At 44.2% G+C, this 19,540-nt stretch overlaps 1 protein-coding gene across 1 annotated transcript; it reads right to left on the bottom strand.

Annotated features, from left to right (window-relative positions):
* Positions 1-307: 307 nt before the first annotated feature.
* On the bottom strand, positions 308-7,619 carry LOC129636722 (glutamate dehydrogenase 1, mitochondrial-like). Its single transcript, XM_055560326.1, has 2 exons — positions 7,590-7,619; positions 308-2,217 (listed from the first exon to the last, which is right to left on the bottom strand). Exons 1-2 carry the CDS (start codon positions 7,617-7,619, stop codon positions 502-504), a joined length of 1,746 nt encoding a protein of 581 aa, XP_055416301.1. The 3' UTR covers positions 308-501.
* Positions 7,620-19,540: the final 11,921 nt, after the last annotated feature.

Below are 19,540 nucleotides of genomic sequence, written 5' to 3'. Positions count from 1 at the left end.
GCTTTTTGTTTTTGTTTGTAACCTGTAAAATCGAGTTATTTTGCTGATGTAAAATACCAATAACTCACTTGAGAACCATGCTACCTCCTGAAAATGCCACATACCTGCTTCTTACATGTGTCAAAGCTCCTGACAGACATGTTCAGAGCCGAAGCGGCAAGTGACCGACTGGTCTTGGCCGGCAGGTGCCTTCCTAGGGCCACAGCCGACTGTGCCGAGGAGCAGCCATGGGGGAAGGCAGCACAGGAAGAAACTACTTAAAGGCAAAATGCCCAAACGACTCTCTGGAATAGCTAATTTCTACGATCACCTATTAGCTTATATGTGATCCCCTAACCTTAATTTTTTTTCTTAAGGGGCTGATTTGGATTGACTTGCTGCGAATGGTGTCCATTATCTGTTAAGTCATGAGAGAGAGATTTCTGTGGTTACATGTAAACTCATGATAGGTCTGCAGATGAAGAGGTGAAAGGGCAGTGAGGAAGTCAGTCACAGCCTGGTCTATGTGAAGGTCATGCCAGCCTCATTGTACACCTTGAAGACCTTCTCAATGGCGTTGATGTAGGCGGCCATTCTCAGGTCCAGTCCCAGGTTATACTTCATGGCTGTGCACATGATTTGCCTGGCAGAGCGCTCCATGGTGTAAGCTAAACCAGAGTGCACGATGTCTTTCTCAGAGGTACCCGATATCCTGTGTTGGAACTCTGCTGTGGGATCAATGGGAACAGTTCCACCAAGTTTTCCAAATTTCCTTTCCAAACTCTCTTGAACAGACATAAGCAAGTGGTAGTTAGAATCCCTTTCATATTTGAAGGTCAAATGACCATAGCTGACATGATTTAGATTCTTCAGCCACTCAAAGTAAGACACTGTCACTCCTCCAGCATTCAAGTAGAGATCTGGAATAACCATGATGTTCCTCTCTAGGAAAATCTTATCAGCTTCTGGAGTTGTCGGTCCATTGGCGCCTTCAGCAATGACCTTGGCTTTGACTCTTGGTGCGTTGCACTTGGTCAGCTGCTTCCCGCTGGCGGCAGGGCTCAGTATGTCACAGTCAGCCTCCAAGATGCTCCCTTCATAGATCTTTGCTTTGGCGAAGCCCAGGACTGTTCCATGTTGCAATTTGAAGTCTTCCAGTTCCTTTGGGTCAATACCATCTGGATTCCATAGGCTGCCATCAGACTCACCAACAGCAACACACTTAGCACGAAAACGATGTAAATATCTCATAGAGTGCAGGCCCACATTACCAAATCCCTGAACCGCAAGTGTTTTATCTCCAAGTCCTGGTGTCATTCCTAAAATACTCGTGCAAGAAGCCTCATTGATGAAGTTTTCAATCCCATGGAAAACTCCCCGGCCAGTAGCAGAGATCCGTCCATGGATTCCACCCTGACTGATGGGCTTACCAGTAACACAGGCATGGGTATTAATATCATAGTGCCCTATCACGCTAGCGTAGGTGTCAGCAATCCAGGACATCTCCCGCTCGCCTGTGCTCATGTCGGGGGCGGGCACATCAATGCCAGGACCAATAAAGCCCTTCTTGGCCAGCTCCATGGTGAACCTCCTTGTGATCTTTTCCAATTCATTATCAGTATAGTTCTTGGGATTGATCTTCACAGCAGCTTTGGCACCCCCAAATGGCACATCAACCACTGCACACTTACATGTCATCAGAGAAGCCAGAGCTTTTACTTCATCTGCACTCACATCAGTGCTGTAATGGAGGCCTCCCTTGCAGGGCGTGCGTTGCTGGCTGTGCTGGGCCCGGTAGCCCTCGATGACTTTCCAGGAGCCGTCGTCGCGCCGGATGGGGAACGACAGGCTCAGCACATGGTTGCAGGGCTTGATGATCCGCAGGATGCCACGCACCCGGTTCTGCTTCTGCTCCTCGGTCTCCCGGGTCTTGAGGTCCTCCACCAGCTTGTCCTCCACGATGCTGGCACCGCGGTCAAAGAAGCCCTCCACCATCTTGAAGAAGTTGGGGTCGTCCTCGCGGTCGGCCGCCGCCTCGCTGTAGTGTCGCCGAGCGGGTGGCACAAGCCCCGGCTGTGGGGCGGCGACGGCTGCGGCAGCCTGCCCGCGGGCCCGGCCCAGCAGCACGGCCGAGTCGGCAGCCACGGAACCCAGGGCGGCGGGCCCGATGTAAATCACGAGTAATTTTAGCAGATATTTTTGAACATTAGGTTTGAATCCCTGACTCTTTATGTGCCTCTTTGAATTGTGTATAGGACTTTCACCTTTGGCTAGGAGACTACATTTTCATTTTTTCTAACCCTAACCCTAACCCTAACCCTGGAATATTTGGAATATTCCAAATGCCCTCTGTGGGAGGAGGACAAGCTGGTTAAGTAACACTGTCCTAAACAAAGACTTTGATTGTCATCTACTTGTTCTCTGCAATTGCATGTCTTGCTGGTACTTAGAAAATAAGACTGCCATGCGCAGTTGGCCAGGTTACTCACTGTGTAAGGGCAGCTGGCCAAAGATGTAAGGAAAAGCCAAAACCCAGCCTTTGCTCTGCTTGCCACATCATGGTCCCTGTAATGGGTCTCTGTCCTGGAGAGAGAGACTTCTTTAGAACTCACATATTAGGTGCCTTGTGCGTTATCTTCTTGTAGCAACATTCAAAAGTAATAGGAAGACTAGCATGTCAGATGCAAAACTCATCTAGCCCAACACCTTCAGTCTTAAAGATAGGAAAACTGAGGCCCAGGAAATTATGGAAGGATAACTTTGAGAAATGTACTCTAGTTGAAAACTTGGGAAGAAAAGGGAGAAGCTGATTATACTTTAGGGAGCTTGAGTATCAAACGGGAAAATCTAACATATATCTTGGAGAAGGGCTCTTGCATGGGTTGGGGGGGTGGGAGGGAGCACAATCCAGTTTATAGGCAGACACAAGACAAAGAGATAACCTTTCATATGAAAGGCAGTGTGGGGGAATGGGATGTAACGGGCCACTCAGAAAAATGTCCCTGGAGAAGAACGTGCTGATGGTCACTGCTGCCCTGGGATCAGCTCAAAACCAAGACCAGAGTCTGATTTATCTTTGTGGCCCTTGGGTTCATTCCTGGCCCACACTGGCACAGAACAGAAGCACAGCAAAGCACTAGCCTGGGTGAAACATTATTGACTGCGGAGACCACGGAGGCAGAAACAGGAAGCCCTCCTGGTGGAAAGCACGGGCTGTCCAGGAGGAGAATGTTCCAAGAAGCCACTGCCTCAGTCTCCCTGACCCTCAGAGAGTTCTCCTCTCTGTCTCTAAGAAAGCATGGCTAAATATGACACCCTCCCTTCTCCAGATGGTCCACTCACTGAAGGTGATACAGCAAGTTGTATTTAACCACTGTCTGCCCTGGTGAATCCAGCTGCACCCACATACCCTGGACTCACCAGTTGAACCCACCCTCCCTAGGACAAGCTGGGCTCTGGGGCTCTGAGCCCACTGACCTCCTGGAACTTCAGCATGTGGGCATCTGGCCCATGCTGTTCCCCTTGCTCATGTAGGTCAGCTTAACCTTGGCCAAGGGCTCTGCCCCTCTCACAGTCCCAGAAAGATACCTGACAAATCCATGATAGAGTTAACAGAAGCTGCAGCAAATGGCACACATGCTCAGAAGCCACCAGGAACACATGTCTCCTCCCTGGGCTTCTGGCTGCAACCCCGCGGTGGGTCTTCTCCTTTCCTCCAGTTTAGGGAACTCACAGCTTCACTGGTTCCTGCCTTTCCTGTTCTTCAGGGGCAGTAATTGAACATTAAGTAAGCAACTATAATGCACCAACTAGGAGCTTTCTCAATGGCTTAGTGGGTAAAGAATCTGCCTGCAATACAGGAGACGTAGGAGGTGCGAATCCGATTCCTGGGTCAGGAAGATCCCCTAGAGGAGGAAATGTCAACCCACTGAATATTCTTGCTTGGAAAATCCCATGGACAGAGGAGCCTGGCAGAAAACAGTCAGTGGTGTTATAAAGAGTCGGACACAACTGAAGTGACCGAGCACGTACTTATACATAATGCACCAACTAACCAGGAGAGATGCCCAGAGGGCCCCTGCTGGGTCAGGTGTTAATTCACTAGTGACTGGATCACATGGAGGTGCTGGGTGCTGGGGACCATCTCCACTGGCAGAAGAGTATCTCAAGGTTTTACCCCTGGTGGAGTCTTCCCAGTGGCTATCATATCCAGTTATCTCTCTCCTTCTTGGAAGTACAGTTTGACTCTGCTGGGCTCTTGCAAACACAGAGAAGCATCAGTAGCTTTTAACAGGTCCCCCGAGGGCAGTTCAAACTCTAGCAATCCACACCCCTTCGGAGGTGATGGGGTCCGGCAATAACCCCACCACGATCTCCCCTTGCAGGTCTCCTTTCCACAGAGCACCTGCTGTGGCACTTTTTCAAGAGGAGCCTAATAATACAGTCCAGGCCACTAACTCCTCTATTCTGCTGCCAAACTTTACAGATGTTTCTGCAGGGTCTGACTCGGTAACAATCCATAAAGTACCAACTACAGCTATAATTAAATTGTAAAAATCAATCCAGCCACAGCACGCAGCTGGGGAGGAATTCATCTCCTGCGATGTCCCCAGTGGGCCATAACCCTCCTCTGGTTGCCATGGCAGGTGGCAGAGGGCACTAAGTCAGCAGCACGGGAGCCCAGAGTACACCTCTGGCTCCTGTTTCTATGGCAGGGTTTTGGGAACCATCAGAGACTCATCAGAGCTGCAGCAACAATGACATGGAAAAATATAGGAAATGTGTTGTCAGGTTGAGAGACACTCCAACTGGAGCTCATAGAACTCAGAAGTGAGGGTGTAAGATCTGGTGCCTGGAAGGGACCAGCCAGGGTTGGATGTGCAACTGGGCAGAGAGGGTGGGAGACCCAGAACCAGGAGAATGAAGGAAGAACGTGATCCAGGCTAAAGCAGGGGCAGAACCCCTAGTGCTTCAGACAAGGGTTGTCATTGGTAGAGATTGCCAGCCAGACTAATTAATTAAATTTGTATGGTATTTAAAATGTGCTATGTATCTGCTTAAGTTGTGTGTGTGCATGCATGTGTGGCTTATTCTACAATGTAAATTTTATTTTCAACGAGTCCATCTGTTATCTTTACGAAATGCTGGAATTAAAAGGAATCTCCTTGGATATTGTTAAGATGAAGTACTAAACTGAATTTGCATTTGGAACAAGTCTTTGGCAGCCTGGACTGGAAACAGCTGGTGACCACTTGCCTCACGCCCACTTTGCCTTTTATGTGGGTTGAATGCTGCCCCATCTCCCAATCCCCCTTTTCAGAATATGTCCATCCTATTCAGGAAAAGTCTTTCAGAAGTAATTAAGAGTCTCAACTAAGGATTAGGATGAATCCTAAATTCAATGACAAGAATCTAGAAGAAATAAGAAGGGAGAGACTTCCCTGGCAGTCTAGGGCTTAAGACTTCACCTTCCACTGCAGGGGGTGCAGGTCCAATCGCTGGTTGAGCTAAGACTCCCACATGCCTCACAGTCAAAAAACCAAAACATAAACAGAAGCAATATTGTAACAAATTCAATGAAGACTTTTAAAATGGTCCACATAAAAAAAATATTTAAAAAAAAGGAAGGAAAAGGAGAAACTACAAGTCTACAGAGGCTTCCCAGGTGGTGCAGTGGTAAAGAATCCACCTGCCAGTGCAGGAAACTCGGGTTTGATCCCTGGGTCAGGAACATCCCCTGGAGGAGGAAATGGCAACCCACTCCAGTATTCTTGCCTGGGAAATCCCATAGACAGAGGAGCCTGGTGGGCTATTAGTCCATGGGGTCCCAAAGACTTGGACGTGACTGAGCATGTGCTCATTCATATATGCACACATCAGTCTACAAGCCAAGGAACCCCATCAATTGCCAGCAGCCACCAGAAGCTAGAGGAGAAGCATGGAACGAATTCTCCCCCAGAGCCAACTCTGCCAGTACCTTGATTTCAGACATCTGGCTTGCAGACTGTGAGAGAATAAATATGTGGTTTTAAGCCACCCCGTTTATGGAAGTTTGATATGGCAACCACAGGAAACTATCGTAATATACATGGCAGCTCGTGACACGGTGACATGGGGAGGAGCATCTAATGCTAGTTTTGGAGTAACGATTACCTGAATTTGGATTTTATTTGTGTCTCTGCCACTTTTTACTTATACGATTTTAGACAGATGATTTTTCAATGTTCCCCTCTGTGCTGTGGGGTGGTAATATTTATTTTACAAAGTTGGAAAAATGAAATGAGAGGCAGCCACATAGCATCTGGCACATAATAACAACTGGATAAATGTTAGGTCATTATCATGCCTTTATTATTAGAAGTTGGTTGGACACCCAAGTTAATGACCAGTTAAGGGGAAGACAGGAAGTTACTTTTTTTTTTTCTAGGAAGTTGATTTTGAAATAGGCATTCCAGAAAGAGATGATGGCTCCTCTTCTGGGAAGAAGTAGGGAGAGAGGACATTTGGGAGAAAAACTAAGGAAGAGTCCATTGTCTGTATTTGAAAAGAAGAGAGAAAAGAGAAGACAGAGGAATAACAGGAAAAGACATAGGGGGAGGACTGGTTTTAAAATAAAACAACTATCGCTATTATGGAAGATGAATGGAGGGTGTTGCTCTATGTTTAGGAGGAGGACGGAAACAGAGAAAGTACTCTTTTAGAGTACAGAAGGAGAGGCTGTAATTATAGAGGGAGTATATGTATCTCTCATGCTGAGTGGTTAAATAAACAGGCCTTTATGGAGGCTTCTCTCTTTATGGAGAAGACCAGGGAAGAGTGAACTTCCTTTTCAGGATGCCACCAGGTATCTGAAGGGGTACCTGCCCATCTCCTGAGCTGGGGGTGATGACAGGAAACAGAGACATTTCCAGGCAACTGCCCAGCACAGGGGAAGTGCACTGCCTAGGAACTCAGAAATTAGACCCTCTCCCCTTTCCCCCTATACCACCAAAAGGATACAGAATATGTTCATCAGTTCTCATCAAGACTGAGCTAGTCCTGTGACCCCATGGGCTGTGGCCCACCAGGCTCCTCTGAATCCATCAGGAATTCTCCAGGCAAGAATACTGGAGTGCGTTGCCATGCTCTCCTGCAGGGGATCTTCCCGACCCAGGGATTGAACCCAGGTCTCCTGTATAACAGGAATATTCTTTACCATCAGAGTCACCAGGGAAGCCCTGAGCTAGTCCTAAAAGGGTATTTTTGACAGCTGAGAGAGTGGAGTATGTTCTGGGAGGAAAAAACAGGTTGAACAAAGACAGCGAGTGAATAAAAAATGAAGGCAGTGCAGGAGGAGGGCACAAGCCTGCAGGATATATACAGGGGAGGAGTGGGAGACAAAGAGAAGAGACACTGGGGCACCCATCACCCCGAGCAAGGGGGCACCGTGAGCCGTGCTTGGGAAGGCCAAATTGGGAGCTCCATATAGAAATGGGAGGGGAAGGAGCACTCAGAGTGTTTCATTAACAAGTTTAAATTAGCGTCAACATTTAAGAATCAAGTTTTTCCTTGAAAAGCCAAATTACTGGTATCAAGAGAAAACAGAAGGTCTGGCCGTTATGGCTCCTTACTGTGATGTAGTCGAAGGGAGGCTGAGGCATGGGGCTGCAGCTGGAAGGCTCAAGCTCTCTTTGCCATGGCCCCACCTTAGCCAGCACTTCACACATTCACATGGCCTGCCCAGGCCCTGGTGGCCAGAGGCGGCAAATGTAGGTGACTCTAAGGGACAAAGTAAGACATTCCCACCCTCTCTCCCTCCAGGCCCCAGTGCTGAAATGCATCTCTGATGTTGGCAGTTGATTGACAGCATTAATCAAACTTTCTTTATCCTTAACTATTTTTGATTTTATCTACTGGTTCTATGAATTCTTGAGAAAGCAGTGTGTACGTGTGTGTGTGTATGCATTTTAACCAGCTTATTAGGAAGGAAAAATAGTCAGAAATTAGAGCTCTCACACATAACCTGGCACATAAGTAGTCTATTGACCTGCATGTAGTTCTCCTTCCCGAGCGCAGGTTCAGACATTCTCCTGGCAACTTCATGATGTCTTTAGCCAAGTATGTAGATACAGTCTCCAGATGGATCCTCTTAGGCTTAATAAATCAATATTCTGAAAGTCAGAGTTGCTTAAACCAGGCTAACTACTACAAATACTGTCTAATAAGGCTTCTTATTTTTTTCCTGAGTAGAATACAGGATGTGAAGAAAAAGTATAGCTCTTTTCTGTTTTTTCTGTGGTTTCAAACTCAGGGCAGGTATATCTACAGGCCACATTAACTGGATCCTAGACTTTGTGTCAATACAGGCAACACCCCCAGGACGATTTTTCCCAGGGAATTTCTTTGGAAAGCTTTCTTAATGTGAAGATGCTACAACACTCTTCAGTCAGCCTTGGGAATTGCAAATGCAACCCAGAGATGGAACACTGACTTTCTTTAAAAAGACAGAATCCTAATGCTTATATCTTAAACTGCAAAGAACTAATAGTCATCATGCAATTCCATTTGATGGTAATTAATATCTATTATTTTTACCAATTCATGGAATTTCCTCAGACTTATTTTTATCCTTTGAGCTAAATTTTCTTTATTCTCCACGAAACAGTTGCTGTTCCAATTTATGCAAGTTAAACAGTGACACTCCAGTGGTCCATCCTCTGACTTGACTAGGAATCAGTTCCAGGAGTAAAAGAGATGCTGGCAAGAAATACTACATCCCAGCAAGGATCCTGGAACATATGATACAATGAGATTGCCCTAGGATGGGCTGGAGCTGAGCTTGAAGTCTAGAATATAGGTAGGCAGAGAGGACAGATGAGGTCTTCCTGACAGGGGGTTGGAGAAGGAGTATAGCCAAAGAAAAGCCACCTCTAATGACAATCTCCCTCACTGACCTTGACCTTCCTTGCTGCATGATGGCATCATCTCTCACGTACATGTTGTTCAGGCTAAGCGCCCAGGATAAGACAATAATACATAGTCCTAATTAGCACCTGTTGTCACTGCTCAGAAAATAATGACTGGGATGGGATGGGTCAATACTGACCACAGGAAAGGGGAAGAATTTTTTAAGCCAGGCTTAGATGGTACCAGTGTGGGAATCTCTATTCTAAACAGAGAAGATCAGGACATGGTCAACCTGTGCATCTCTACTGTTCTACCCCTTGGTGGAGTTACTTATATGACTGTCTTCCCATTGAGTTATGATCTTCTCCCACCACAGGGTCCTACTTTTCATTCAATTGCTTATTTTCTGATGAACTGTTGGTTGCAGAAAGGGCGCAGAAATGCACCAGAGACTAGGAAACTGAGAATGTCTATTTCTGGTCATGACAAGCGAACCGGTAGCAGACTTATCTCTCCACCATGAACTACTAGAAAACCAACAACTGTTTTCAGATATTGGATAGCAGACAGCATAAGAATATGATCCCTAGAGAAGGGAGATAAACAAGGTGAAAAAGATAAGCTCTGCAATGACCTTAGTTTTCTACCTGGGGGCACTTTGCAGATTTCAGTGCAAGGAGAGAGATCCCAAGCAGAACACAATGTGCTTGTTTAATTGAGAAGTGAAAGGGAAAGTTTTAGTCACTCAGTCGTGTCTGACTCTTTGCAACCCCAAGGACTATAGCCTGCCAGGCTCCTCTGTCCGTGGAATTCTCCAGGCAAAAATATTAGAGTGGGTTGCCATTTCCTTCTCCAGGGGATCTTCCAGACCTAGGGATTGAACCCACGTCTCCTGCATCGCAGGCAGATTCTTTACCATCTGAGCCACCAGAGGATCACTCTAAAAAAGCTTAAATACAAAGGATCTTTCAAAGGAGCAGTTTGCTCTTTAAATAAATTGACTGCCTGCCAGAGCAAAGGCCAACTCTCTTTAAAAGAAAGTGAGAAAATCTATATGATCAACAAGGTAAAATTTATAGTATCCAGCATACAATTAAAAATTTCTAAACATGCCATGCTGCAAGAATGGTGGGCTATAACCAGGAGAGGGAAAAAATTTAGTTTGTAGAAATAGAGAGTAAGAGCCTAAATATTTTAGGTATATTTTGGTCTTGTATCCAAATTCTTCTCTTCATAATTAGCAACTTATTTTACTCCTGTCAGACTCTTTGAATAAAAAGCTACTCCTGTTTACCTACCATCTGATGTGCTTGACATCTAATTAACTAAAAATTTATAACAAGTCCTCAAAGGCCAGCTGAAAGCTTCTGCCTTGGAAAAAACAAAGGCTGGGCTTGTTTGGGTGAGATAAAGAAAAGTTGCTCACCCCAGCACATGAGAATAATAAATACTGGATAAATTCTTTTCAGGGAGGTGATGCACCAATTTGCTTTTCAGCTTCTCTGGGTTTTAATGGTCTCTGCTTCCTCCTTGCCCATCTCCACACCTACAGTGATCTCAAAACCAATGAATGAGAACACATGCATAGCAAATGTTGGCAAGATCCCAAAAGATGAAAGCAGAGAAATGAAAACTGAGACTCTATTTGGATGGTGCCTTGGGTTTCTCTATTATTCTTAGGGGATTATGCCAAATTATTTCTTTTCTTTAACAAGTACATTAAAAAGCAAGCCAATGTTCAATCACTATGATTTTACAAATAGCTGCCTAGCACAGCCTGCAGAGGTGGCCATCACCGAGCATGTGGAATACAGGGTGCCAAGAACAGGTGGGAGCAGGACAGGTTTTCCATCTCAGCTTCTATAAGGTAGTTTAGGACCTTCGCTTCATTTAATCCAGTGATCAGTTCAAGTTTAAGCATTTACTTTAAATGTCAACTGCCCCCAATCACCACCACACACTGCACAAAGCTCTTGATGTGTGGATTTGAGTGTGAAAGCAAAATTTTAACCATAAGATGGATATTTGTCCACTCTTTGAGTGAGCTTCCCCAATAGCTCAGTTGATAAAGAATCCACCTGCAATGCAGGAGACTCCAGTTCGATTCCTGGGTCAGGAAGGTCTGCTGGAGAAGGGATAGGCTACCCATTCCAGCATTCTTGGGCTTCCCTTGTGGCTCAGCTGGTAAAGAATCCGTTTGTCATTGGTGAGTTTCTGGCCAACAATGACCACGCACGGTTTGGGATTGAGTGACTTTTATAACCATTTCACTGGGTTCTCAGACGGTATAGCGTCTGCCTGCAATGCGGGAGACCCGGGTTAGATTCCTGGGTTGGGAAGATCCCCTGGAGAAGGAAATGGCACCCCATTCCAGCACTCTTGCCTGGAAAATCCCATGGACGGAGGAACCTGATAGACTATAGTCCATGGGGTCGCAAAGAGTCGGACATGACTGAGCGACTTCACTTCGCTGGGTTCTGGGAGCTCCCCAGAGCTGACAGCACCGGGCTAATTAGAAAGGCAACTCAAGTAATTAACTAGATAATGAGGGGAAATGCCTGTGATTTAACTTGTACCTACTATTGTTCCCTGTGGGGTTTTTGAAGGGAAGTAATCACCTCCTCATTATCACAAGTGTTACTTGATGTGTGTTTTGCCTTGCTGCCATATTTGTTTCTTCTTCTGAACTCTCCAGGGCGCCTGAGGTACAGGCAGCCCTCGTTTTATCACGCCTCACACATACCGTGTTTTTCACAGATGGAAGGTTTGTGGCAATCTTGCATCAAGCAAGTCTATTGGTACCATTTTTTCCAACAGCGTTGGCTCATTTCCCATCTCTGCATCACATTTTAGTAATTCTCACAATATTTCAAACTTTTTCATGATTATTTTTGCTATGGTGATCTCTGAGGTTGCTGCAAAAGACTACAACTCACGGAAGATTCAGATGATGGTTAGCAGTTTTAGAATAAATTCTTTTTAAACTAAGGTATGCACATTGTTTTTCTTCGACATCATTCGTACTTAATAGACTACAGAATTGTGTAAAGAATATTTATGTGCATTGGGAAACCAAAGAGTTTATGGATAGTAACATTCACTTTATTGCAGTGGTCTGGAACTGAACTCACAGCCTGTCTGAGGTGTGTCTGTATTTGCTTCCAAGAGGCTTGAGCTTCTCTTCGGGACACCATTAAGATCACTTCAATTTTCAAAAGTCAAACATGAAACATAGACTCTAAGCAGTGAGTTAGTCTTACTTTTCCCCCAGTGAATGAATTCCTTCGTTGAAACCCTGTAGGTGTCTGGTATCTGCTTGCACATTCCTTGAGAGGGAACTCACTACCTCACTTGGAAACCCATTTCTCTACTAAGCAAGTTCTTAAAATTGAACTGAAGTCTCTCTCCTACTATTGCTTCTAATTCTTCCTTCTGTCATGCAAGAAACAGTCTACTCAGGTTTCCAAATGATGGTTCTTATGTCATACTCTATTCCAGCCCTGCAACTGCTTCCCAAACCCCATCATCTCCCAAGTGTCCTCCCCTCAAGTGACACTACAATAGAATTGACTCTTTCAGTTTTTCTTTTCCCTTCTTTTTCTGTTTTTCCTCTGTCGTCCTTCCTTCTTCCCCTCTTTTTTCCTTCCTTCCTTCCTTGTTAAAAAAATCAGTTCAGTTCAGTTCAGTCGCTCAGTCGTGTCTGACTCTTTGCAACCCCATGAATTGCAGCACGCCATACCTCCCTGTCCATCACCAACTCCCAGAGTTCACCCAAACTCGTGTCCATCAAGTCAGTGATGCCATCCAGCCATCTCATCCTCTGTCATTCCCTTCTTCTCCTGCCCCTAATCCCTCCCAGCATCAGAGTCTTTTCTAATGAGTCAACTCTTCCCATCAGGCGGCCAAAGTATTGGAGTTTCGGCTTCAGCATCAGTCCTTCCAAAGAACACCCAGGACTGATCTCCTTTAGGATGGACTGGCTGGACCTCCAAGGGACTCTCAAGAGTCTTCTCCAACACCACAGTTCAAAAGCATCAATTCTTCGGCACTCAGCTTTCTTCACAGTCCAACTCTTACATCCATACATGTCCACTGGAAAAACCATAGCCTTGACTAGACGGACCTTTGTTGGCAAAGTAATATCTCTGCTTTTGAATATGCTATCTAGTTTGGTCATAACTTTTCTTCCAAGGAGTAAGCATCTTTTAATTTCATGGCTGCAGTCACCATCTGCAGTGATTTTGGAGCCCCCCAAAATAGTCTGACACTGTTTCCACTGTACATCAGACAAAGACAAATATATATGATATCACCCATACATGGAATCTAAAAAATACAATAAACTAGTGAATATAACAAAAAAGGAGCAGACTCAAAGATGCAGAGGACAAACTAGTGGTTACCAGTGAGGAGAGGGGAGGGTTGAGGGGCAACAGAGGGGTAGAGGATTAAGAGGAGAAACTATTAGGTATAAAATAAGCTACAAGGATATATTATACAACACAGATAATATAGCCAATATTTTATAATAACTGCAAGCAGAGTATAATCCTTAAAAATTATGAACCACTATATTGTACACATGTAACTTCTATAATATTGTACATCAACTATACTCCAATAAAAAATACACACACACATATATATCAAAAATATATGCACAATTTGAAATATTGTTCAGAAACACCAATCACATGCTTCCAGTATTCCCCAAGTCTCTTTGGAAGTACTAGACTCAAATCTGCTCCTAATCTAGTAGCTTTTTGCTCCATGAAAATAGACTTGTAGATCCTATTTACTCAAAGAATCATGGTGAAAATTTTGCTTTGGGATCTTACTTTTTCCAGAATGCCTGTATCTACCAGCCTCAGACCCCCAGTTTTCATTTCACTACACATCTCCTGAGCACAAAATAACTGAGGATTAAGACAATAACTTGGTTCAATTCAGATGACAAGTTTTTGGTCCCATGTAGCAGCTGATAGAAGAAAAGGAATTTCATGAACACAAGGCCTTTGGTGGGGTCCTAAGCCTGCATACCATCACACAATGTAAAGAAAGACACAGTCTCTGGGTGCACACCAAGCACAGGGACTCCTCTTTTCATAACCATAATCTGAGACTCTAGAAATGCACAGCCTGCCTGCAGGGAGACATGCCATTCACAAATCAAGGCAACTGTCCCAGTGCTTGATGGAAAACGAACATCGTAATTGTAAAAATAATTCTCAAATAGTATTTAATGTGTTTCATTATTCCTTGTGATATTGATGGTGTATTAACCCACTTTCTTCTTATTTCATTGGGAAACAAACCATGGGGACTGCCTTTTCTCTTCATGTCACATCAAAGTAAGGATGGATTCAAATGTGGAGTTACTGATTTATACACACATATTTGGAAAAATTGGACAGCTATTTTCCTACATTTTCTAAAATGACATAGCAGGTATCGATAACAGGGTGAAATTGTGACTCTGAGCCATCAGAAATGGAAGTCTCAGCCCAGCTGCCTGTGTACACTCAGGCTGATGAAGGCAGGCCCTGGAATTCTAACCAGCACACTGAGATGCTCTGCATTCAGCCTGCATCACCCGAGCCAGAAAGCTGTGTGCTGATGAGGGAGAAGGGTGAACAACACCAAGTTCCACTGGACAGGCTCCAGGCATCAGCCAGAAGAACAGAGAGCCATAGCTGACTCAAGGGCTGAAGGTGAGCCAGAGAAAGGACCAGGCGCAATGAAAAATAAAGGAAATGCAAGCCTCAGAAAGACTCCCACTCAAAAGAAGGGAGACCAGTGAACAGGGAGGAAGTGGGCACTGCTTGTGTTTTAGGGCTTGCATTGGCACTTGCTGAAAGTAGTGTCTATTTTATTTGGTCACCTGGGTGCAGAATGAAACTAAATCTGGCTAAAGCAGAAAAGGGAATTCATCGGTTCAAGTAACTCAAAAGTCAGGGGTAGGGTTGGTTTCTGGAACAGCTGGTGGAGAGTCCCAGACAATGGCTCCACTTCCCCTTTCTCTATCTTTTGGTTCTGAATTCCTCTGTGTGGGTTCCACTTACAAGCAGAGGCCTTTTTCTTCTGGTAAGATAGCTGCAGCTGTTTGAGGCTTCCATTCCATCGTCACAGCAATCTCAAGCAACAGAGAAGCTTTTTCTCTTTTTCTATGGTTCTGATAGAAGTTCTGAAACTGAGTCTCAACAGCTCTGAGTGGTCTGCTTTGGGTCACATGCTTATCCCTTTACCAATCATTAAGCTCAGAAGCATGTGACACTCTGATTGGCCAGGCTCGGCCACATGCTTCACCTCTGAAGCTAAGATGGGGCCAGCCTCTTACTTACCACTTGGACAGAGAAAAGAATGGGTAGTTTTCCCCCAGAGTTGAAAGCTACTAAGGAGAAAGGCTGCAGGACAGGACACAAAATTGCATAACCACTTCAAGGTAACAAAAGTGATTGAGGGGCTGGGGCAGAGTCTGTGGATTACATGAAACTGCTAAATACAAGACTAAATGATGACTTCATCCGCTATCATCTCAGATGAGCCTACACCTTCTGGGGATTCGTTACCCACGAGGGATCTGCTTTTTCCAGCCACCGTTTTCACCATGGCCATTACTGAAGAACCATGGCTAACCATCGTGGTCTTGTCTGAGGATAAAAGCATGAGATTATCCAGGACAGCTAGAAATGAATTTGTTCACTTCAATAGTCAGTCAGACATTTTGAGAACTGATAATATTTAAAATATATAGGGATTGCCTTTAATTATTCTTGACAAACTTATTCTTGTAAGTTTTCATGTTTCCTTTACTAACTCTTTTTATTTATTTATTTATTTTACTTTACAATATTGTATTGGTTTTGCCATACATTGACATGAATTCACCATGGGTGTACATGTGTTCCCCATCCTGAACCCCCCTCCCACCTCCCTCCGCATCCCATCCCTCTGGGTCATCCCAGTGCACCAGCCCTGAGCACCCTGTATCATGCATCGAACCTGGACTGGCGATTCGTTTCACATATGATAATATACATGTTTCAGTGCCATTCTCCCAAATCATCTCACCTTTGCCCTCTCCCACAGAGTCCAAAAGACTGTTCTATACATCTGTGTCTCTTTTGCTATCTCGCATACAGGGTTAGCATTACCATCTTTCTAAATTCCATATATATGCGTTAGTATACTGTATTGGTGTTTTTCTTTCTGGCTTACTTCACTCTGTATAATCCCTTTACAGCTCTTAATAGTGAAACATAGACTCTTAATAGTTATGACTCACTATTTATGAGGTAGGTTTCCAATGTGACCTCGTAAAGTCATAGATGTTTCTGTTAAAACACACACACACACACAAAATTCAACCAAGTAAATGTGAAGTTTCAATTGACTGTTCAAGGATTCATGAGCCAGGCAGAATCCAGCTCCTATCAGAGGAGTTGTCCAAAATGGAAAGCTTTAGAAGACAGAGAAAGAAACTATTAGCAAAAGAAAATAAAGGACTGTTTCAGGCCACGTCACCTTTTTTGGTGGGGGTAAAGGAACAGGAGGGGTATTCACTGTGCAGTTACCTCACTGGTATTGATCCTTAATCAGAAAATTTCAGATTAACTGTTTTAAAGGTCATTTCTGGGAGGGGCTGAAACTGCAGTTAAGTCTTGGTTTGCTGTCATGGGGCAGGAAATATTATTTTTGACTTGTTATTTCTTTCTAATATGTCCCTGTTATTTTCTGTTTTATTAGAAGTGCAGGGATCATCATTTCTAAGTTTGTTCATTATGTTGATGTCTCTCCCAAGTGTTCTATTACTCTTAGTGCCAAACAACTGGGAGAGATCATTCTGAAAGTCATAGTGAGCAGCCTTCTGAGTGATGAATTCATTATGAGGCCATGACACATCCGCGGCTTCCCTCTAGAATCTCTCTTAGTCACTCCTACTGACTCAGAGCCGTTCCTTCTCAGAGTAGAAGTTTCCCTGAGGCAAGTCCCCACCATTTTGCTGTTTTGACTAGAGGAAGAATTCAAAGTGATGCTCACAAAGCAAAGAGGTCTTGTGACTCCCAGGCAGCAGATCATTGTCAAGCGGAAGGGAACAAGCTTGAGTACTGAGCTAGCAGTGCGAAGGGTGGCATTTAAACCTCCATACTCTGCTTCATGACAAGCCACACACGCTGTACTACAGACGGAAGGACACGTCAGAGAACATGAGCGAAAAAAGAGAGGACATGAAATGTTTTCCAGTCCTACTGTAAACTTCCATACTCATTGTCTCAGATGAGCTGGAAGGAAATCAAAATATGTAACCCCAAAATATGAACACTTTGGCAAAAAGACTGTTTTGAATTGAAAGCAATTAAGAAAAAGCAGTTACAAAAAAAATAGAAAAGTGTTCTGCCTTCTCACTATTTGCCTAGAAGCAGGACTTTCCATCTAGAAGGACAAAAATGTGTCACTGGACACAACTTTGTGTTGTCTAGACACTACTTTAGACAACTTCATATCCATCTGGAGACAAATTTACATAATAAACTTTACTAACTAGCTTTGATCTGCCACTGGTTTCCAATATATTTACCTTCTTACAGTTTACCATCCTTGGAAGCCTAAAATCACCTTCTATGTTCTGTTATTTCTCTACAAATTTATTGTCTGTTGAAGATGTTACTTTAGCCTGAGTTCCAAGCCACCTCTCTTAGTTACTCATCTATCGGTGTTCCCATGTGCTACATGTATATTACACATGTTAATCAACTTGTTTTTCTTCTATTAATCTGTGCTTTGTTTCGGGGCTCCAGCTGAGAACACAGAAAGGTAAAAGGGAAAGATTTTCCCCTCTGCTTTATTCCTAGTAATCATCTCGTTGAATTTCCTAGGGCAGGTATTGCCACATTACAGATAAGAAGACTGAGGCTTGTACTAGGTAGCCATCTTGGATCCACTGCATAATGCTACTTGAGGAATCCATCTCAAAGGGATTGAAGCAATGGAAGGTCTGGCCTGCAGACACTTATCAGCCAAGATCATCTGCGTATTAAGGACAGTTACCAGCCTTGCCCTCCTACCATTTCGTATAGCTCATTCTCAAGCTCTAGGCCTATTTCAAGCCACTGTCCTTCATCCCTCCCAAGGGACCAAAAGGTAAGGTAAGCAAAGGGCCCTTGAAAAAGCCCATTCCAATAAAGACCCAGAGTTTATGCAGATGAAAAGCCTTGTTAAAGTTCTAGCCCCATTCTAGCAAATTATTTTCTGGGAGTAAAATGAGCCAACTTATTTGTTTCAATGTCTTCTCCACTCTTCTTTTTCTTTTTCATTTATTTGTCAAATTAGCCACTCACTCTTTGGGGCAGTTTTCATCACCTACTGGAAGGCCCAATGATGCAAAGTAGGGAAGATGTGTTTATGAACCACGCTGAGAATGCTGCAGTATACACAACCCAAACACTGTCTTGTCTTCTTCCTGAATGACTCAGATGGTTGTTTGGTCTTTTGTGAGCCCCAGATCTTCCTCAATAAAGCATCGAGCCACTGTATTCTTATGTGCAATCATACCTTTAACCCAGTGTTCGTTAAAGGAAGAGAAGGGACTAAGCCATATGAGAGGCCCATTATCCTTGAGATTTAGAGAAGGACAGAACTTTAGACGTCATCTAGTTCAAAACTTTATGATGGGTAATCTCTAATTGTCCCTTTCTCTAAGATTAGTAAGTAAGAAAAAGTAAAAATCAGAGTCAGTACTTCTCAGCTACTTGTCAGATGCCAAGCACATTTACCTCCATGCTTCACATGTATTGATTTGCTTAATTCTCAAGTAACATCTCAGATAAATACTATCAAGATCACCATTGTACAGATGAACAAACTGAAGGTAAGAGAATCTTTGTAACTGGCCCAAGGCCACAGGATGCAAGTGAGATGTAAATCTACGGTGTGAATCTGTGTTTGGGCTAAGATCTGAAAAATTCAGAGCTGTCACTCTTACCCACTCAACTATGTTTTTGTTTTTGTTTTTTTCCCAACCGAAACATAAGACTGAGTTAACAGATATAAGGGGAATAAGGGACAATATTCTGAAGAGCAAAAAAGTCACATATCTGTACAACGCCGTGGAGCACACGCCTTCCACTGAAGTCTGAGTTAGACTTGGAAGTTATTTACTTAAGTGGGGCAACACAGGTCAAATTACTTTAAGTCAAATTAATTTTGATTTTGAGTCCCCAACTCAATTCTTCTGGCCTGGCAAGGAACCCAGGCTGAGTGAATTGGGGGCTGTTCTAACCCAGCTCTGGGAAGTGCTCTGGGGGTCTCAGAGGAGAACATTCGGGGGCAGGGGAGCCCATGGTTTCCAGTCCTTGCCAAGCTACTCTGCCGAAACCTGTGCAGTCTCTCAGATGCAGTGATTCTGCTCCTTCTTGAAGCTCTGGTATCTATCGATCTGGGTTCAGGTTCAGGGTCTTGGTTAAGGTTGAGGGCTCCAAGATGTGGGGGGGTCCCTCTCTAGGAAGATCACACAGCCAAACCTTCACTTCTCTCCCACATTACTCAGGAAGCCCTCTTCCCTCATTGAGACCATTGTTCTCGGTCTCCACCCAGTGTGAGCTCTGCATATGCAGGAATATCTGTCTGTTTTGTGTGCAGATGTCTCCTCAACGCCTGAGAGCTTAACATGTGGACT

Source organism: Bubalus kerabau, chromosome 22 (assembly GCF_029407905.1).
Source record: "Bubalus kerabau isolate K-KA32 ecotype Philippines breed swamp buffalo chromosome 22, PCC_UOA_SB_1v2, whole genome shotgun sequence".
Classification (NCBI taxonomy): domain Eukaryota; kingdom Metazoa; phylum Chordata; class Mammalia; order Artiodactyla; family Bovidae; genus Bubalus; species Bubalus kerabau.
Note: the sequence above shows the minus strand (reverse complement) of the source record. Positions and strands in the feature narration are given on the sequence as shown.